Genomic DNA, 21,701 nt, shown 5'->3' on the forward strand with positions numbered 1-21,701 from the left:
GCTCCAGGCCTCTTTCAGTACACTGTAAACATCAATTAACTGAATTAACAAACAAAAACAGTGTAATATTGACAAAAGTGAACACAGACTTGATCTTCATTGTGATGAATTAGACTATATATATATATATATATATATAGTATCAACGTTATTGACTTCTGTATTTCCATACAGAAAGGATTGGAAGCCAATAGCTGCTTAGGACAGTAGGAAAAATACATCTAAAAAGCTCATTATCTGCACAGCACGCATTCAAAAATGGTCAGCGAAAGTGTACTATCATAGTTCATTGTGTAGATAGTTCCCTCTTTGTCCTCTTGCTCTGACCGTATCTACAACTACTGTATGGAAGTGTAACATTTGGTGTATCTTTAGAGAATGGGATTTGTCCCATAGCCAGGGGCAGATAGTGGTGAAAGCTATTCTGGTGTGCGCCTGCATTTTGCTGTTCTTGGGAGTGTGTGTTTGGGAGCATAGTTGTCTGGCCACCACACACACACACACACACACACACACACACACACATTCTCTAAGGTAGTTGACCTGTTTTGCCCCCGAGCAAAGAAAAATTGTCTGTCCTGCATCCCAGCACTCTTCTGTGCATTACTTTACCTCCAGCAGTGCTTTCTTCCTACTAAAATCCATATTTATGGCCAAATATTGTTTACTCCTCTCTTAATTGGTTCTAATGACTATTACATTCCGTGTTCACACACATAGGAGGTCTACCTGTAAATATTCAGTGAACAATAACTACAGACAACATGCATACAAATAAATACACACACAGTCTTTATGTCTGATGTTTTAGTTACCAGTTGGAAGTGTGTGTTTTCCACAGATACTCTCCCTTTGTGCTCCTTCTTTAACAGTATGTACTTCATGGTCTTTTTCAAATGGCCCATTGTGGCATTAGGTCCTGGTTAAAGAGCTATTAATTCTACACACACCCCCTCCCTCTTTTGGCTCTGTCAACAGTGTTTCATTAAAACGGTTTCACTAGTTTGTAGCCGGTGAATGTTTTCCCTCTACCGTCAGCTCCCGGTGGCGGCAGGGTGAAGTCCTTGAAGGCCGTTTTAAGGAAATTGGACTTGACAGCAACAGCAGTTAGTTTGGATTTTGTGTTTTCCCTTTGTTGTTGTCGCTCCTTTTGATTCTCCACTGGAATAATGCAAAACAGAGGAATATAAAGTTATTAACTTTTTTCCCCCTGCTTTTTCTCTCCCTTGCTTTTCTTCATTCTTTCATTTTTCTTTCCCTCTCAATTCATTCCTTGTATCACTCCATCTAGGCAGTACTACGAGATGCTGTACAACACTGCAGATGAGCTGCTGAATCTGGTGGTGGATCAGGGTGTTCGCTACACAGAGCTGGAGTACATCAATGCCCTGTCCTTACTCCACCGCAGCCAGACGGGTGTAGGGGACCTGAGCACCCAAAACATCCGGCTGCAGAGGCTGAAGGAGATCATCTGTGAGCAGGCCGCCATTAAACAGGCCACCAAGGACAAGAAGATAACTACAGTGTAATTATAAAACAGGACAGGGTGGGAGGGGGGGGTGTTGAGATGCTTGGAAATCAGATAAATATGACCAGTAAAAGAGAATAATGGTGTGTTTCCCAATCACCAATCTGTCCTACACTGTTTCAATTCCGTCAGATCTGTCTTGCAGGAACATGTACAGCAGATAAATGGGTCATGTATGCAAGAGTAACGAATTACAGAACTTGTGGGTGATATTTAAGAATTGGGTTAGAAAACACTGAAATAGAGGCGCTAGACCTAGATCATAATGTGTGTGCATTCTGTTGATGGAGAGTGTGTGTCTTCTCCATTTCGTCTTGCCTGATGTGATGAAACACATTGTAGTCGAGGGTTGACACAGGTGTACTTTCTTCCAACTCTGGGCATGTAGATTTTATATATATATATAAAATATATATAAAGTGTATGCAGCACTGACTCACTCTAATTGGGAAGTGTAGGTGACAACCAACACAGCTGCAAAGTTTGCAAGTCTAGTTCCCCATGCATCTGTGTCACAAGGTAACCTATATTGTCAATTTACACTTTTTAAAAGAGACTACAAATGCAGCACTCGCGCTTCGACTCCAACAGTCCCCTGCTCACCATGACTCCAGCTCCAGATAAAAGGCGATTGTCTTGGACACTCACCCAAAACTTAGGCCCCATCTCATCTCATTTTCCTATTAGATCTAAACTGCTGCTCTCAATTACACCTCTATCTCTGCTCTCCTGGCAGCCCCATGGGCCCACTGATACTGTCTGCAATAACAGATGCCAGATTAGACTGTCTGAATGAGGCCACATCTTCCGCCTGCTGCCAATTTGGGTTGGTCCCCAAAGATTTCCCTTGCTGAGAATTGTATCATATCTGTGGCTGTTAAAAATCTTGTGTGTCTGTCTTTTTTTTCTTATAGTTTGTGCCGCAAACTTGCGCGGCTAGTGTGGAAAGTTGTGAGTTTATTAAATTTTTTACAAATTGGACAAAAGAGACTCAATAATGGAGATATTTTTTGCTGATTTCAGTTTCATCCTTCCATTAAACAAGTTTTATTTGAAATGTGATATTTTAAGTCCAGCACCCTACAGTGGAATGACTTGCACTTTTCTGTGTTGGGGATTTATGTGGGAATACATTTCATCAGTCATACTAGCTCTCCAAACTGAAACAATGCAATTCTGAATCTTTACTTTGTCGTCCCCACTGCATGTGCTCAAGTGTTTTAAAGTGAACTAAACATATAAACTCAAGAGACGATCACAAATCATTCCCCCCCTCCCTGCAACCCTCCCTGTTTTTAGTTCATTAACTTGGGAGAGAAGTACTTAACGAGAAGAGGAGAGGGGAATGGGAGCCTTGTCAATACAGCGGGCCCGGCGCTGGTCTCCCTGAAGCCCACAAAGCAATCCATCATAATGACACATAGGCTGGGATCGATGGGAAAACAACCATGGAGCTGCTGAGGGGTTGGCCTACCACTCTGAAATGTACACTTGGTGTAAAATCTAAGATCTGCTCATTCAGCTGTTCACTTAAAAGCTACTTTTGTAATGTTATACATGGGAAACTTTAATACAATGTTAACTGGTTCTGTCATGTCACACACAGATACTATTATACTGTTATCAAACTTCACACACATAAAAGTAAAAAAGTAAAAGTCCAGCAGGCTTATGTATTGGGCGTACTCCGTATATGTAAGTGCAAACCACTGGACAACAGCTGTCCACGCTTTTTAATCATGAATGAAATATGTAAAATGTAATAAAGATTAATTTTTCACTTGGAGGCAAAACTCAGCTCATTTGCTTTTCTTTTTCATGTTTCTTTTTCCTTGCAATGGATATTTAATTTACACATCTCTTCAATTGAGTAATTTCTGTGTAAGAATGTATTGAATTCTAGACATCAAACTGTTACTGTTAAGTTTAAACATCCTCATTGTTCCTCTGGTTGTTGTCACAAATGCTCTAAAATGACTCTAAATGAAGCACACATCATTTGTCAATGCATACACTAATAGACTGAAAAATAAACCCTTCAAATTCCAACCTTGTTTTGTGTATTTTGTACAGTGTTTTTCTTTTTGTGGTTCATCGCAGTCATATTTTCCATTGGGGGAAGTGCTGCTGACAAGAGTTCATGCACGCAGTAACACCCCTTCTACACTTGACAACACAGTCCATCACTGTTTTGATCCACCTGGGATGTTACCACCTTATATCATATGAGCGAGACAGATCCAAAACCAACACTAGAAGATGTACTTTACCTGACAGGTGTGAGACATGGTTTGAAGCATGAAGTGCCAAAGCGCAGAATATTGGAATCAGTTAAATAAACACAGACAACATACCATCTTAAGGCTTGTGTTGCTGTGGGCATAAATACATATTTGTTGGACTCTTTGGGGCTCAGTGTCTTGCTGCGTTATAAGCCCTATTGTGTCCTCTGTCATGTCATTAAAATACACTATTGGAAACCTTAGTAGTCTCGCGTTGATTGAGAGGTCTTTTGAAACTGAGACACTACAAAAAATAAATTGCATTACAATTTACATCTATAAGTCAATCTCCTAAATTGTGTATTTCAAAATGCCCAAATATTGGAAGAAAATATAGAAATAATTAGTCAAATCATAAAAAGTAAAAAAAAAAAAAAGAAACAAGTTGGGTTTTATTGAATTTTAGTAGTCATTATTCAGTTAAATCACCTGGGCTATCTATCAATGACTTTAATTGCTCTTTCAAGCTAACAACGCTCCCTTTACCTGTGAAAACAAATGCTCACAGCACCTGTGTCGCTTTGCAACTACAGCACCCACAATTCCTTTCGTCTCACACTTGTCTTAGCGTTGCCTAGCGACGACGGCGTACGCTTCATGTGGAAAAACTAAAGTAACGTTACTAGTTATAGCTGGAACCCGGATATTTCGACTTTGACTGTCTATCAGCCAGTTAGTCCTTCCTCGTCGAGTTTTCATCATAACATAATGACGGAAACTACGAGTCAACAGTTTTCCGTAGCGTCTCCTAGCTGCTGCCCCCCAGAGTCCCACAGTGACGCTCCCGGTGCTGAGGCTCCCGGTTGCAATGAGCTAACGATAGAAGAAAACGGGGAGATGGAGGTAAGGAGCAGAAACCCTTAACTAAGCTACATGTAGTGTGTCTTCATACTTTTTCAGAAATAAACTTTTTTTTTTTTTTTTACTTAAGTTTCTCTCTTTTTATTGTTTGCATCATGGCAAAAATGTAAGTTAGAATATGGCATTGTACCAAAGTGGAATGGGGGTTAGATAAAATGTAACAAAAGGAAGAGTGATTGCATGTTAATGGAGCAGTTTGAGTAAACCTTTATATTTGTTCCGTTATGCAACAGGTAAAGCAGGTAACCTTGCGCGAGAGGTCCGGGGAAGTAAAACAACACAGCAAGGTGCGATAGCCTCATTAAGAGCAATTAAAGTGCATTCGTTGTGTGCACAATGTGTGTGTGTGTGTGTGTGTGTGCTGCATGAATATGTGCATGTGTGTTTTTGGGGGGCAGGAAGCTGTGAGCACAATAGCTGATGCTTTTAGTGGTCCAGTAAATTCTGTCCCTGTATTGTTATTGCAGGGATCATTATAGTTCACTGCTGTAAATTCCACAAACACTGAATTTTATTTTATTCTTATGTTTACAGAAGGATGGCGTTTTAACTGCTGCGATGGTCTCCGGAAATATGTCCAACCTTGGACGCTTTGGCACAGGGCTGCAACACTTGTACCACCACCTGTCTCTGCCTGTAAGACACTTATACATGCGTTATATGGTCTGATTTGCCAAGACACAGCATTCCCGGACAAATCAGCCTACCTTCACATTGTGTAATGTTGTTTTTATGTTGACAGTTCTTTTTGCTAGTGTCACATTTATTTTAACCAAGGTTGTATTTTTCTCTTCTCCAGAGTTACAATCTCAGTGACATCTCCGTTTTATGCAAATATGTCCATCTTCAAAAGCTGGAACTGCCACACAACAAAATTAAGGGTGAGTTTTCGTTACTAGATTAATAAGATATCCTTTAAAGACGTAATTAAGACATTATTTATTCACATTTGAATATCTTAGTTTCCTGTGGCTGTCTTTATCCTTTTATCAGTTTCTCTAACTTTTCTCAACTGCTAGATTTGTCCTGTGTGAGCCACATGCCCTACCTCGTCATCCTGGACGCTTCTCACAATGAAATCTCCAACTTCTTTGGATTCCAGCCTCCTAAGAACCTAAAGGTAATGCAAGACCTTGAACTGACAGGATAAGAGCACATTTGATTGTTGGCTTGGGCTTCACTCTCTCGTGCTTATTCCCTCAAGATAGGCTTGCATTTCCATAGCCCATCTGTAGTCACTTTGGATATGCTTACAAGGCATTAACTGCCCTTGAATGACAGTGAACTTTAGCAAATTGAAAATTCTTTCCCATACTCTATGGATTTTACTGGAAATGTTCTTCTGTGAGACGTACAGAAGACTTTGATGACTTTGGTTAACAGTGTGCTGCTTTTTTTCAGGAAGTCAATTTCTCCCACAACCGTATGACAAAAATGAAGGATTTGTCAGCCTATTCATCTCTTAGCAAACTGGATCTGGGCCGTATCCTTGCTGAGAGACATTTACATTCATCCATGTGCACATTAACTCACACACTTCCTTTGTCTTTGCATATTTCGCTGTCAGTCACACACACTGTAGCTTCTTTCTTTACCTAATATCCATGTAAATGTACTTCACGAATGCATTATGTTCAACTGCATCTTCCCCATGTGTATTATTCCTAACATGCCCACACCCAGACAACAGTTTCAGTGAGATCACTGGTCTTGAGCAATGTTGCAAGCTCACCCATCTCAGCCTGGCACACAACAAGATCTCGAGGATCAGCGGCCTGGACAGTCTTCCTCTCACACACCTCTGTCTTGTAGGTCCTACTCTATTACAATCTGAAATATGATACACAGAGTGCACATTCACACACAAACATCCATACATACAGTACAAGTACATACTTACAAACATTAATTTTAAGCAGACATCTCATTTGTCTTTCTTTGCCTCCATTTACGTGGAAGGCATTGCTTCACAAGAGGTTGTTTCCCTCCACATGTTGTAGAGTATCTATGCGCGCGCGCACACACACACACACACACACACACACACACACACACACACACAGTAGGAGTTATTTTGGAGTTCTTTCTGATTGCCTGTATTTACCTTATTTATGCTAAATTTCACCTTTTTCTCTTTGTCTCTCCATTCTCTCCCCTCTGTCTTTCTCTTTATGTCTCTGTTTTTGGCTGCATTTTTACATCCAGTAAAACCTTGGCCCCCTGTTCGAGAATCACCATATGGTCCAACAGCAGGCCTTTTCTCTCTCTCTCTCTCTCTCTCTCTCTCTCTCTCTCTCTCTCTCTCTCTCTCTCTCTCTTCTCTGGTTGTGCGTGTGTATGTGTGTGCACATGCGTGTTGTGTCCTTTATCAGTGTTTCCTCATTGTCAGCAGCCATCGGTCTGGCTGTGTCTGCCCCTGTCTGTAGCTTTGCTTTGGGACCAGCTGCTGGTGTTTGAGTGAGCCTGGACCAAGTTCAGCACATACACACACACACACTCACACCTTGTCCATCCAGCATCCATCTAATCCCATCCCTGACCCCTCTTCCTCACATGCTGCCTCCCTAAACAGCGCAGCCCTGTCAGCCAGCCTGTTTCACAGCCCATCACAGCACCGACCTAGAACTGCAGGGGACCACTGCAGTCACCCACCCCCACTGACAGCAGCCCTCTGCCAGGCAACATGCTTGGCAAGAGTAGGTTGAGGTGTGGCCAGACGGCTGGATAACAACTTTAGTCGGTGGAATGGAGTGAGAAGCAGGCTGGGGACCCTGACAAGGGAGGAGTGCCCAGGTCTGGTTCTTTAGTTGGTTAGCGTGCTGTGCTAGCACCACGCCAGCTGTTTGGCTGTCAGTCGTCACCTGTCAGGATTTAGCAGAGAGAGGCAGGCCTGCCACTCAACTCGGTACTGAGGGGAAAGAAGGTTCAGGCATCCTGCAGAGCGACCATGGCATGTCCTTTATATTTATTAGTGGGAATCGTTGACTGTATATGAAATAGAGCTGTGGGTTGGAAGCCACTTACTTATGCGTGCATATTCATGTGTATCACGTACTTCTCTCTTTAAATGTGTTCTCTTTGCTGTCTGTGTCCAGAGGGGGAATCAGCTGGAGAGGATTGAAGGGTTGGAGAATCTGAAGAGTCTGCAGGATCTCGACTTGTCTCTGAACAGCATCAACAGTCTTTCTGGCCTCCAGAATCTCCACCTTCTGGGGTCCATCAATCTAGAGAAAAACCTGGTATTGCTTTGAAAAAAATATTCAGAAAGAGTTGGTTAATAGCACAAATATGTCAGTCTAAGTCTTACATGTGATTAAGCTAATTCATGAGATTCAAATTCAAACAAAAATAGATCTGTACCACAAATTTACTGAAAATATAATAAGGCTACCCTGTGAGTAAAGTAAGAGTAAGTCCATGCACCATATAGGGAACTTTGAGTTCTAGTACTGTACATTCTCTTTAAACCCCCAAAAGACATTTTGTATGTAGATGTTAAGTGTTGTATTTTAAGGACATTTCAAAGGGAGGCATGGCTGTCAGGCATTGTCTAATTAAAAAAACAACCACAAATAAACGAAGGCTACACAGCATAAATTTGGGGTTTTGTTTCAGATTAGTGAAATTCAGGAGTGCAAACACATCCATGATCTTTTCCTGTTGAGGGACTTCAACCTGCTGGAAAACCCTGTACAGGTAACCCAACCTTTTACTAACAGTGTCTTATTATGAGAACTTTCTTTTAATGTGTGGAGATATACTGTGTATGATAGTTTCACAGCCACTTTCCTGTAGCTACTCATCACACATTCTGTACCAAGCCTGTAAGCACTCAAGTTTCTATGATGACTTCCATCTGTATATTGCTTTTTAAAGTTAATAGTGTTTCAACCAGGCACCTCCGTTTACTGTATTCAGTTTGTGCTTTAATTATAGATTCATCATATGTTTTTGTAATATATACCATGTGAATGTAATTGGTAGGAGCAACCGGATTACAGACTGGCAGTTGTCTTCCTCCTTCAACATCTGACTATGCTGGACCAAGAGAAGGTCACTGCTGAAGAAAAGGTACAAATAAACATGTATTTTGGTAATTAGCCTTTTTTTTTTTATAAAGCTAGAATGAATGCCACCAACCTAAGTCAATTATATGACACTTGATTACTAACCTTAAATCCCAGGTGTCATCAATAAACAAGTACGACCCTCCTTTGGATGTGGTAGCAGCCAGGGATCACATGACCCATCTGGTGTATCAGCTGATGCAGCCCCAGGTGGTCTATGACAGGTTGGTACAAATATACAGTATGGTTTAATATCCTACCTTCTGAATGGTCTTCTGTGTTGTTCCAGGAGGTGTGCATGTAGAGGTTTACATTATTAGTCATAATCATAAAATCATTTAAAATCAACTATCAAGAAAGTTGTTAAAAAACATGAGCAGCATTTTATCTGCAGTGTTTCTGTATTGCTCACATTATCTACTACCTAAAAAAAAAAAAATTTGTTCATGCATCAGCACTTTTTTGAAAAACATCCATCATCAGCAAATAAAATGCTGCAGCTACAGTCAATTTACCATTCTCCTCCGTGCTTCCTAGAAAGACCACATCCATATTGCCCACAAGGCTCCCGTTTATATTGACTGTAGAAAAGGCTTTCACGACTGTTTGTGCTCTGTAAACTTAAATCTTGCTTTTCTTTTGTGAGAGAGAACTTATCTAAGAATGATCTAGTTTAAATGTATTAGAAACTGTATGTGTGTGTGTGTGTGTGTGTGTGTGTGTGTGTGTGTGTGTGTGTCTCCAAGCAGTACTTTGCCCAGTGCAGACTCCCCGTATCCCATGCTGGTTCTGACTGGTCCTCAAGGCTGTGGGAAGAGAGAGCTGGCTCACAGACTGTGTCAGGAGTTCTGCGAATACTTTGCTTATGGGTCAGTCTTCAGTCAGTACTTGTTGAAAAAATTAATTGTTATTTAAGATATTTAGGTAAAACAAGTTAAAAAAAAATGTTAATGGTGACAGTAAAGCTTTCACTTATACTGAATGATACTGTTGGTAATATCACTAGTGGTATGACAGTTTTAACAGTTTTCTCTATCAGTTTTCTCTATTTTGTATTTTGCTTACTGCTGTGGATGGGATCTCTTCATGGAGAAGAGGAATAATTATTAATTATTAATAACTATTAATAATAAACTCCGACGTATAACTCTTCCAACGTACATATAGCATATGAGCAATAGACTTGAAAAAGTCTGAACCTACCCTTTAAATGCAGGGGCAAAACAGCGCAGCACTGTGCAAGTCAAACTTATTGACATCTCCCTGGCTCCCACCTAGTGGCTGGTTTTACTTTCTGAAACATTCCAGAAATTCAAGGGTCTTATCCGAGCTCATAGCCCCCCTACTGGTCCCCTTTAGTGGTTGTAGGTCTGAAATTTTTCACATACTTAGCCCTCATAAATTATATAGCTAAATATGTTTCCCTGAACTCTCCAGACTGAGTGTTTCTCTACCATGTGTGTGTCTGTGTTTGTGTCTGTCTGTCTGTCTGTTTCTACAGAACCTGTCACACCACAAGGGGGCCATACTTTGGAGAGGAGAATGGAATTGATTACCATTTTGTCAGTGAGGACGATTTTCAGAACATGATTCACATGGTAGGTTAGCTTGCCATTAAGCTTTTTTTACCCTTGGAGCGACTAAATGAGAACAAAATACATGTTTCAAGATTAGTTTGGGTTCTGGGCTCAAAATAATCTCATACATTCAGTGTTATAAATCATGCAAAGAGATTAATATTCACCACAAACTAATTAAATGGACTCTGGGTTTTGAAAGTTTTTTTTTTTTTACTGTTCTTCATTCACATAACTCCGCAAATTGCAGACTGAATTCACTCACTGGCGATAATGAGTTGAGTAGTTGAGATAATTACTTTTACTTGGATGGATTGATTTTACTTTAACTGGCCGATATTTCATTTAACAAAGATACGTTAAGTTGAATTTAGTTTTTCTGATAAGGTGTAATGGCTGTATTAATTAAAAAAATTTTGAGGATGACTTATCACAGCATCTCTCAAAACACCATGGTAGTGATGATTATTAGTCTGACAGTCCTCTATGCAAACATTGGTCAAAATTGCTTAAAATACATTTCTTTTCTGAGAGTCAGCTGGTGCCAGGCTCTGATTTTATTTGGCACGGTCGGTTCGTATTTGTGTTAATCAGCAGCAACTAGATCTCATTCTTTACACCAACCGTGTGCTCAAATGCTTTGTAGATAACAAAACTGTCAAATGAGTAGACTTAATTCAGAAAAATGTGTGCTGAGGTCAGAGGTCTCGGACACATTTGTTTTCCATCTTATTCCTCTAGTGAAGCTGCCTGTTATGTAAGAGCGGTTGGGGATGATGAATGGAGGTCTGCGTCGTGTAGTGATTTACACAGCGTGGGCTTTGATGCTGGATTTTATGCCTTTTGTCTCCTCCAGCAGAGGAAGTGAATCAGGTTAACTGTACAGTCTGTCCCTTTCTCTACTTGGTTTTTCCAATCTTCTTCTTCACCCTGCATTTTCTTCTCTTGCCAGTTACTTGGTTCGTCACTGTTCTCCCCTCCTTTTCTTACTCACTTTGCATTTGTCTATTGCCCTGTTCCTCTTCACTTCCTCTGAGATGCTTTTCAGTAACTATGCAATCATAACCTTTTGAGCTAACCTCTTGTGGCTGTTCTTATACAAAATGAACCCTAATCAGCAGTCCTTGGTACTTATTATACTCCTTACTGTGTTGTAAACACAAGGATCACCTGCTGTGCAATTTTGTCTGAATAGCATTTAGGTCTGGTAGTACAGAATCACAAATATGATGCTTGTAATTGAGTGTTTGAATGCTTGTCAGACCTATTTAGGAAGGTTCAGGGACATAAAAAATGTTAAAGGGAGCTTGAAAAAAGTAGTATATCTTACATAAATAAATGTCAAATGTAGTGACTCACGGTTAATGAGTTTTCTCTACATTAGTATTATACACCGATCAGAGATAACATTATGACCACTTGGGCACCCTGTTGGGTAATAATGTTATGCAGCCCCATACGCAACAAACTGTGATGCACTGTGTGTCCTGACACCTTCATATCAGAACCAGCATTAACTTTTTCAGCAATTTGAGCTACAGTAGCTCGTCTGTTGGATCAGACCACATGGACCATCAGTGAGCCTTGGCTGCCCATGACCCTGTTTCCATTTCACCGCTTGTTCTTCCTTGGACCACTTTTGATAGGTACTGACCACTGCTGACTGGGAACACCCCACAAGAGCTGCAGTTTTGGAGATGCTCTGACCCAGTCTTCTAGCCATCACAAATTGTTGTCAAAGTCACTCAAAATCCTCATGCTGCCCATTTTTCCTGCTTCTAACACATCAACTTTGAAGACAAAATGTTCACTTGCTGCCTAATATATCCCACCCACTGACAGGTGCCATGATAACCAGATAATCAGTGTTATTCACTTTACCTGTCAGTGCTCATAATGTTGTCATAACATGATACCACAATGTGGCTCATCGGTGTCACTTTTGTATCATGCAGTCTTTCATATGGTATGCAGCTCTAAATGGCAGAGAGTTGAGTCTATTTTTATAATGAAGCTAAGTTAGATCACCAGTTTCTTGTTGGCATGTTGTTTACTGCTACTGGCTCCACATGTGGTCATTTAATTGGCAGGCCAGTTTCAACATGAATGTTACAAAGACCGGCCCTCTAATTGCTGTGATTTTAAATGTAGCAAACCACAGTCATGAAGTCAAAATAAGCTTCAATAAAACAATACAAAACAAAATACTTTAAACTTACATTTACATTTTACAACAGCTACTAAATTACAGTTAATAGATATCATACACATTTATTAAGTACAACTTTTCTTTGGAATGATAACAAATCCTTTCAGTTTTATTTCATTGTTCAATTCCCTTTTGCTACCACAAACCAAAGAACAAGACATTCTTGTTTTAGATTGGATTTGGCCATGAGGTTGTTAAGAGTTAAAAATTATGCTTTTCAAATGAAACTGCCCCAAAAGCTGTCAGACAAAAGGTCAGGGGTCATGTGTGAGAAGTAACAAACCAGGTTACAACAGGGTCATAAGTTCAGTTCACAGGTGGGCAAATGGCTTTAGGTTGTTAATCTTGATAGAGCATGCAGGCGTTTGTGTGTATGCATGTCAAGTATCATGTCAACTTTAGGAGATAAATGCTGCTCATAACTGGTAACATGATGAGTAGGAGGACAATAAAGCAGGGCACTAAAATGTTCTCTGCTCATAATTCCCTTTTAGGGTAAGTTTATGCAGACCGTGCAGTACGGGGGTCACAGGTACGGTCTGACCAGAGACGCCATCGAGGAAGTAGCCAGAGAAGGACTAGCCTGCTGTGTGCATATGGAGCTAGAGGTGCGTATGGAAAATTCATATACCATATGTGGTCATTAAAGCCAGTAGGTTGGCTAACAGTAAAGATGGAGGATCTACCAGCAACCATATATATATATATATATATATACATTATACATATATATGTAGTACGTATAGAATGTTATACATGTATACTATATTATATGTTAGATACATTTTCTAAAGCACAGCACAGTGAAATAAAAATGTGCAGTCGTTACATGTACAATAAATGTGAAAATATGTTTAATTAGTGTATAAACATTGAATAAATGATATACCACACTCTACACAATAAAGTAGTTGTAAGCAGGTCTAAGTTTTTATTAATGCATTTGTCAACAACTAAAACTCACATGGGTACCCATCAGTAGATGCTGGTGTATAAACAGATAATGAATGACAATATATTAAAACACAGTTGTACTATTATAAAATATGTCTTCATAGGAGAATTTATAATTGTTGTTGACAAAGTAAATATTGCCTATATCTGCATACAACTACATTACAGTGTGTTATAAACAATGTTATATTCAATGTTTATGTACTGCTTTTAATGGGAAAACTGCCAGGGGGGAAGAATTTTTGTCAAACCATATTGGTTGTCTTCTGTTGTTGTTTTAAACCCATGGGGCAGAGAGTGAAAATGCTTTCTCTGTATCAATAGGGTGCTTTATTGGAATGAAAGTTGATTGTAATATTTTCTGTGATTCAGGATAAGACCGTGTGAAGTCGTACAAACACTGTATGAAACACTAAATTGCTTTTACCTGTCTGTGTGAGGAAGTGTGTTGCCAGTGGATTTGAGTTGTTAGACAGTCAGTTTTCATCTCCAAAATTGCTACAGCCCCGTGTGGATCAGTTCAAACTATTCAAATAGAATTCAAAGTTGCAATAAACAGAATATTAAACCCTTGTTGTAACAGAACTGCAAACTGTTTGTCTATCCTCGCAGGGTGTGTTCAGTCTAAAGAACAGCTACTTTGAGCCTCGATACATCCTGCTTATCCCCACCCAGTTGGAGAAGTACATGGACCACCTGAAAAGCCGTGACCTCTACACCCAAGCGCAGATTGACACGGCGGTGTCACGTATAGTGCTTTACGCCAATACCAACAGGCATCGGCCGGGATTCTTCGATAATGTTATCCCCTGTGGTAGGAAGCACTTTATAATTGAAGAATTTCATTATGACATTCAATGTATTTATTTAAGTTGTTTGATGTTGTACTTGTTGATTTAAGTGTACATTACACAGTATAATTATGCAAATTTATTATCCTCTAGTGGCTTAACAGACCCATTTTGCAATTAGTTAATGAAAGTTTAATTGTAGTACAATGTGTAATTATAAATACTCACAATTAATTTTCAACAAAAATCAATTTTTTTAAGAAAACATTTAATTGATTCCCAGAGAGGACATTTGTTTCTTTCTACTTATTCAACCTTTGGATATGTATGATGTTAGTAAGAGAGAAATTTTGACGTCTCTTCTGTGAATGCTTTGTTCACAGGCAGTTTGTCATTGTAATGCCTCACAGAGCGAAAAATACCCTGCCCTGCTCGGCACAAGTGTCATTGGTATAGCCTTAGATAAATTAACACACTTCACTAAAATCCATACGCTACACTTTCAATCCAATTACCACATGTATTAAGGGCACGTAGCCACAGAATAGCTGTATTTATCATTCCCTCATGAAAGCACTCAGACATGTTAGCTGTTTTCTTAATGAGATGAACATACAGGGAGTGGGGAACCTCATCACTTTTATGCACTGCGAGCTAGCACCTCATTACACTAAGGTCATCATCCCCATATCTTTGATTCATTGCTGTTTGATGGGAGATGCATTGGCTCTGTTCTCAACCAGATTTTTTTTTGTGTGTTGTGCTCTGTGTGTATGTGCGCACTTGGATGTGTGAGTAGATGACTGGGAAGAAGCTTATCAAACACTGAGGCAGGTAGTGAAGGAGTACCTGTTGCTAGAGGAGCAGGAAGAAGGAGAAAAACAGAACAGAACATCCCCTGACAACACCTCCGCAGGTTTGTTTGTTTAGATCATCATTAGCAGACAAGCTCATTTTTTGAAGTCAGACACAGGGTGCAAAGTGCAGTCAAGTGCGCCTTGCACAGTTTTCACTTTTTATTATTATTTATAAAGCACATGAGTAATAGGATATCTTGGCCTAATGCTGCAACAATTTAGACCCTTCTTTTTAAATCTTTCCCTTAACTTTATGAAATTGCAATACTAAATCACTGGAGTGCCCCTTTAATGTGGCAATAAATTAGATTTGGTGTTGTCTAAATTAATAATAATAATAATAATAGTATTGTCTATTAATCTGTTTTCATACAGGCATGCGTGTATGTATGTATGCTGAAACAATATACAGTAATACACAGTATTGATATACTGTATCTGTCTCTTTCTCACTCAGGTCATGAGCCACAGGAGAAGCCACATTCACCCCCGTCAAGGTCAGGATCAGGCCCAGTCACGTCACACTCTGCCACAGCCCTTGACCCCGCAGATCCCTCGTACAGAAACTATTTTGCAAGGATCCAGGCAGAGCTCAGCCCTCAGAAGAGCCCCACTGTGAGTTACAACATGTCTGATGAAAAATTTATTGGTAATGACGCCTGCAAGTGAATGTTAAATAGACTGTATAAAATGTATGCAAAAAGAATCCTCAATCTTCTAACAAGATGCTGGTTTTCTTTCCCATCCTCACTGCCATACATCATCATCCCACCCCCTACCCCTTCTCCTCTCCCTTTTAATCACCCTCCACATCAACCTCACTCTCCCTTTTGTCTCCCCTTCCTCTCACCTCCCCAATTCTTCTAAACTCCTCCTCCGTCTCTCCCCTCTGCAGGAGCTAGCTTCCATCAGCAGGCGTGAGCAGCTGGTGAGAGAGGCTATAGTGGGAAAGAGTCCAGGGGTCTACAGCCAGCTCTTCAAAAGGTGCATTATAAGTAGCACACACTCCACTGCACTCCAATGCTTAATTTCAAGTGGGCACTCTCAGCTGGTAAATTAGTTTAATTGGTGCACTTGTCCTAACTGCATTTTGATGGTTTGTTTTGGGTTATTGTTTGACCTTCAGGGTGAAGTGGCAGGTGCCCAAATTATTTGAATCTAACTGTTTGTTAATATGATGGGCTTGTGTAGTGGCACTCTCTTCTCAGTCGTCCTAAAAATATACCAGCCACTAGCCAAATCTGAATGTGAAATTGATTTATACTTTTCTATACTATACTATTCCCATTTTTTGTTCACCTTAGATCGGCTCAAACAGAACCATCATCACTGGATAATCACGATCCTGGTTCCCATTTCAGTGAGGACAGCAGGTGAGAATACACACACATGCAGTCAAAAGTCACAAGGCCAGATCCTGCTGTGTGACCATAACAGATTTATATACATACTTCAAAGTCGTATAAGATTTCACTCTGTATATGGTTTCTAAATTCATAATAATAGCTTTTTGATTTAAGATGAGGTGAGAGAAACCAGAGGAAGTCTTGTGGTTTCATAAAAAAACAATCTGAGACTGAAGATTTAGGAGCAGGACACAGCTTTTGTAGTAGTATTCCTTACTCCCCTGGCCTGTTTTTACAGCCTGCGTTCACTTTTATAGAGCTCATTCTGCTGGTACAGTCCATGTGGGGACAAATCTGAGCACACATCCCACACACATGCGCACACACACTTGCTTAAACACAAATGCACTCGCTGAAAATTCTGATTTTATAGCTTTGGACTCCCCTGTGTGTACACTTATTCTCAATAAACAGGCTTACTGCGCAAATATGGATTAAATCAGTCAGACATTGACATAGTATGTGCGGTTATGTGGGTGTGTGTGAGTGTGTGTGAGTGTGTGTGTGTGTGTGTGTGTGTGTGTGTGTGTGTGTGTATATGTGTATGTGTGTGTGTGTGTGTATGTGTGTGTGTATGTGTGTGTATATGTGTGTGTGTGTTCTGCATGCAACAGCACACACAGCTTTCTCTCACCTGTACAAATTACCATCAAATTTATTTCGTTAGTTCTCTCAGAAGAGGACATTTAAGATACATGCGTGTTCAGTCAAATTTAATTTGTTGCCTGTGGGTATTATACATATTCTCAGAAGGCAAGTTTCACCAAACTTGTTGAAAATCTGCAAGTTCTGTCAACGTGGTTGGAGCAATAAATGCCCCCAGTATGTACTGCTAGCATTACTCAGCCCTTCAGTATTTCTATAGTGGATTCCAGACATCTGTCTACACTGCTCTTAATAGGGATATGTCTTTACTTGTGTGTATCCATCTCACACACTGTAACAGAGGATCCTTTTGTATTCTTCTTCTTCCTGGCATAGTCTTGTGTTTGTGGGTTTGTTTATTTCTACTCATGTGAGTTTGTGTGCATGTGTATGCGTCTTGCTTCATGGACTACAGTATATGAGTAAATTAAATGCCCAAAATATATACCTGTTTGTTTGTACAGTACCAATAACAATCCCTATCTCCAGCTCTGGAGTCCCTCTTGGTGTTCCCAGGATGATCGTGAAACTACCACCAGCACATTCTGCTATATTTTCTTTTTGCAGAAGCTATTCACTTTCTAACAACTTTTGTTTTGTTCCACTGCACACATTTCAGTACACCTCTCACTACCTGAACTTCCCTTTTCTCTCCTTGTCTGTCTATTTTCCCTTCACCCTCTGTGGTTTGTCTCTTCCTCCATCCCTTCTTTCCCTCCTGAAGCTCAGATGAGTCTCGTGCTAGTTCAGCACTTTCCGTGCCCAGTTCGGCCGGTGCCTTGTCTGGCCTGGTGGAGCCGTTAGATATCTCTGCCCTGGGACACACTTTGGAAACACTTAAAGGTTATTATTGTTTTGTTTTTTAAAATAATTTGTTCTATTTTGTTATATATAGAAAGCAAAGAGAGGAAAGATGTTTGGGCCACTAGAAGTTTATAGTTTAAAACTATTATCTTTACTGTCTGTAAATCACCAAATCAGTACATATGATTATAAGATAATCTAATCTATATTAAGTTCTTAAGATTTATTATATGTGTTTTCCTATCTGTAATTGAAAAGTCAAGTAAAATACTCCCATTTCATACCACTTGGCATCAGACCATACTCCTGAAGCCACTCGTCCAGACACAGATCAGCTAGCAGTGGCCACGTCTCCCTCCTCTGATAGACATCCTGGATCCAACGTCAAGGCCATCCTGCCACCAATCCCCACTGGACGCAAGACCCCTGCAGCACCCAGCCCAGCTCCTTCACCCAGAACCAGCCCACACCCAGCAGCCGGAGAGGGGTTTGATGCAGACAAGGAGAGATAGCTTTAAAGCTTTATAGGTGTCTGTCATCTAACAACTTTGTAAATATTCAAAGTAGCTGCTTTTTGAAGCCTGCAAACATTATAATAAAATAAGATAAAGTCAATCAAATGTTAACAGTCAACCACAAAACCACGTTTGTTGCTATCTTACCACAAAATACACAGAATGTGATCTGAAACACCCGAGCCAAACACTTGAGGTTAGATTACACTGTCAGCACTTGCCTTGCCCTGTGATCTGTTACTCGTGCCTTAACACGTCCGGATCTTTGGCGCTTGCTATATACAGTACACATGACAAGTGATGGTGTTAATGACCATATATAAGGTGACTACAGTATAATTATAGGTAAAGTTGTTGCTTTTTTTCTCTTTGTAGAATTACCTAAAGACAATGTTGACACACATTATGATTCAGGCTCACACAGATTGACAAGCATGCCTTTCAGTCATCCAAAATGTGTGTTGAAGCTCCTTTTGTGTTTTCATTAATATGTTCAGATTCATGACTTAAGGGGGTATCCTTCCATCTTGGAAAAGTTCATGTCTACAAAGTATGTGGTACATGTCATGTTTTATGAATGTAGCATTAATTTTCGTGACGGTGAAGTGGCATTTTATTTCCTACTGTTCAGTAATCTCATCAAATAGGATTTGCCATTGACATCTAGATACTGATCTTTTATGTGCAGCGTGAAGCTCTTGTCATTGTATGATGAATACATCATTAATCTTTATCTCTTCTGATGGGATTATTTATTCAACTGGAAACACATTCATATGGAAGTTGTTGACAGGTATTAAACAGTGAGCCATCACAAACAAGTTACTGTGTTTTTGACAGTTTGTGAGTGTGTGTGTGTGTGTGTGTGTGTGTGTGTGTGTGTGTGTGTGTGTGTGTGTGTTGCAAACAGCCATGCATATTGAACCCATATGTTTGTGAATTCTCCATTGTTCATTTTTGATTAATTGTAAATGGAAATTGTCATCTGCCATAGATGTATGCATTTCTTATTTAACAGCCAGTCTTCTTGTAGGTGCATGTGAATGTGCACATACAGTATGCATGTCTTGGTTCCTGAGCTGTATATGTGAATGCAGCGCTTCCACACTAACACGCTTGTGTGTACACACAAAACACACCTGGCCATCCATCACTGTCTGTCTTCCTCTCAGGCAGCAGATGTTGCAACCCTGTCATAATTCTTTGGCAGTTTGAAACCAGACAGTGTCTTTAGGGCCCCTGGGGTCTAACCTACTTACACTGCAGTCTGCACCCCTTACTCTGGCGTATCATGGGCTAACATGTTGACTTCCTGTGCTTTAACATTACATAGGATAGAGGTATTGAAACAATGAAGGTTTGCAATAGCCTATATGTCTGTTTTAGGAGAAGAATAATATGAGGTACAGATGAGAGGTGACTGGGAACTTTGCTTGTTGTCCTGGATGTGTATTCATATTTTACCCTCCGACAGTCTCCACTCAATACATACCTTTGTAGATACCAGAGCTTGTCAATCTATTTTTAATGCATCTGCCTCTGTTACTCTGTTACTTTGTGTTTGTGCCTACCTGTTTGCAGTGTTAGATTGCATGACTACAGCAGCTTCTGCAGCCTATTCTGTTTAACTGAATAGAACAACAAACAACTGTATCTCTCTCTCTCTGCTGGTTTCTATGCATCATAAACCATTGCAAAACATCCTCTATAACAAAGAAAGTTTAAACAGCATACAGTATGCGTGTACAACGTGCCACACTCACGTCTACTTCCCTCACTTCACCAGCTGCTGAAAAATAAACATGTCACACACTTTCATTTAGACATAACTCCTCAAGACAGCAACACTTTTCACCAAAGAGAGAAGGAGAGCACATTCTCGGGGGAAACAAAGAAATCTTAGATTTATGTCTGCAGGAAAGAGTTGTTATGGGACATATGCAGAAGCACGTTATCAATTTTCACAAAGCTCAAGTGCCCAATGTTATGAATTAATTTTTTAGGATATTTGTGAGACTTGAGCAATGGAAGGAAAGAGCATTAATCTATATTTTTATTCCAGCGAGGATGTTGTTAGAAATAACATAAATTGGAAACAGCACTACATCAGTTTGACTGACTGAGCAGATTTCACCTTTTGTGAACCTTTTGATTAATAGTCAGTGTGAATCAGTCTCATAGTATGTGATTTTAAAACTATACTGTACTAGTATATGGTACGAAGTATAATATATGATACTATTCTTAACTGTACTATACTGTACTATACTAAACTTTAATAAATTAAACTAAATTGCTATACTAAATGTTATTCTATAGCTATTGCCTGTGGTTTTGTACTATACTATACTGTATGGTACTACATTATACAATACAATGATATTCTAAAGGTATAGCTACTGCCTACTATATGGTACTATACTATACTATATAATGCTATACTATAGTATTTGTTACTATGGTATGCTATATTATACTACCCATACCTTTGTTCATGCTGTAGGTAGACCAAATATGTTTCTGCTCAGGGAAACAAGTCCTTTGTGTTTCTTTCCTCTACTGTGCATTAAGATCAAAAGACAAAAGCAAGGATCAAGCAATGACACATCAAAATCAGAACCTGGATCTTGTGAGACACAAACAGTGCTGATGTATCTGAATATTTGCATTCCCAAAACAAAAACCCTGCATATGTATGGGCTGTGTTTGAAATCTCTGCCTATTCCTATACAGAGCACAGTGTTATTGTCCACCATTTTATTTGAGAACCCAAATTCTGACTGAATTCTGTACGCTGTAGTGCCCTCATAAGTGCAACCCATTATTATATTAATCACAGTTGAGGAATTACCCTTGTCAGTGAGGATTCTGAATGATTGATGAAGTGTGTGAAATCTCAACTTATCGCTCACTAGCTTAAACTTTTGAGTGTCTATGATGAAATAGTGAATGAGTCATGGTGGTTCTTATTGCAACATTTCATTCCTATTAAATATATGTAAAATGTTTACATATAAATGTGAAAAATAATTAAACAAAGAAAGTGTGATTACAGAGTAGTCTTTTATAGATAAAAAATAATACTAATCTGTCCTGTAAGAAATGGTCTTACACAGCTAATGTATTCAGTCATGTTCAGCAGTCAGCTGCAGTTTAATATAATGATACTCTTACATTGCCAGAGCTATTTCCACACTCCATTTCA

The 21,701-nt window shown here is 39.6% G+C and overlaps 2 protein-coding genes across 5 annotated transcripts in view; both read left to right on the forward strand.

The window, feature by feature from the left end:
* The window catches only part of exoc4 (exocyst complex component 4), a 109,853-nt gene extending 106,276 nt beyond the window's left edge, over positions 1 to 3,577 (forward strand). Inside the window, exon 20 of the mRNA XM_051391951.1 lies at positions 1,292 to 3,577. Within this exon, the coding sequence (XP_051247911.1) occupies positions 1,292 to 1,529 (238 nt within the window). The 3' untranslated portion in view covers positions 1,530 to 3,577. The remainder of the gene's footprint in view (positions 1 to 1,291) is intronic.
* An 814-nt stretch (positions 3,578 to 4,391) lies between these two features.
* lrguk (leucine-rich repeats and guanylate kinase domain containing) lies at positions 4,392 to 19,317 on the forward strand. 4 transcript variants are annotated; one of them, XM_051391958.1, is made up of 21 exons: positions 4,392 to 4,653; positions 4,905 to 4,958; positions 5,206 to 5,307; positions 5,471 to 5,552; positions 5,691 to 5,791; positions 6,073 to 6,154; positions 6,355 to 6,479; positions 7,767 to 7,910; positions 8,287 to 8,367; positions 8,656 to 8,742; positions 8,856 to 8,962; positions 9,485 to 9,607; positions 10,240 to 10,336; positions 13,019 to 13,132; positions 14,091 to 14,292; positions 15,069 to 15,185; positions 15,584 to 15,741; positions 16,022 to 16,110; positions 16,431 to 16,499; positions 17,902 to 18,020; positions 18,279 to 19,317. In XM_051391958.1, the coding sequence occupies exons 1-21, from the start codon at positions 4,519 to 4,521 to the stop codon at positions 18,491 to 18,493; spliced, it is 2,403 nt and encodes an 800-aa protein (XP_051247918.1). In that variant the 5' UTR covers positions 4,392 to 4,518; the 3' UTR covers positions 18,494 to 19,317. The 4 variants fall into 4 exon arrangements, with proteins under 4 accessions (XP_051247918.1, XP_051247920.1, XP_051247919.1 ...); XM_051391959.1 differs by having other exon boundaries at positions 4,393 to 4,653; positions 9,488 to 9,607; XM_051391961.1 differs by lacking the exon at positions 4,392 to 4,653 and adding an exon at positions 4,676 to 4,777.
* The last annotated feature ends 2,384 nt before the right edge of the window (positions 19,318 to 21,701 follow it).

This window comes from Dicentrarchus labrax, unplaced genomic scaffold (genome assembly GCF_905237075.1).
Source record: "Dicentrarchus labrax unplaced genomic scaffold, dlabrax2021, whole genome shotgun sequence".
Classification (NCBI taxonomy): domain Eukaryota; kingdom Metazoa; phylum Chordata; class Actinopteri; family Moronidae; genus Dicentrarchus; species Dicentrarchus labrax.

Excerpts from the sequence above, each read along its gene's own strand:
- lrguk (XM_051391958.1), top strand. The coding sequence starts at position 4,519 with ATGACGGAAACTACGAGTCAACAGTTTTCCGTAGCGTCTCCTAGCTGC. Across the intron at positions 9,608-10,239 it reads TGCGAATACTTTGCTTATGG|AACCTGTCACACCACAAGGG; the intron begins GTCAGTCTTCAG and ends CTGTTTCTACAG. Across the intron at positions 16,500-17,901 it reads CATTTCAGTGAGGACAGCAG|CTCAGATGAGTCTCGTGCTA; the intron begins GTGAGAATACAC and ends TCCCTCCTGAAG.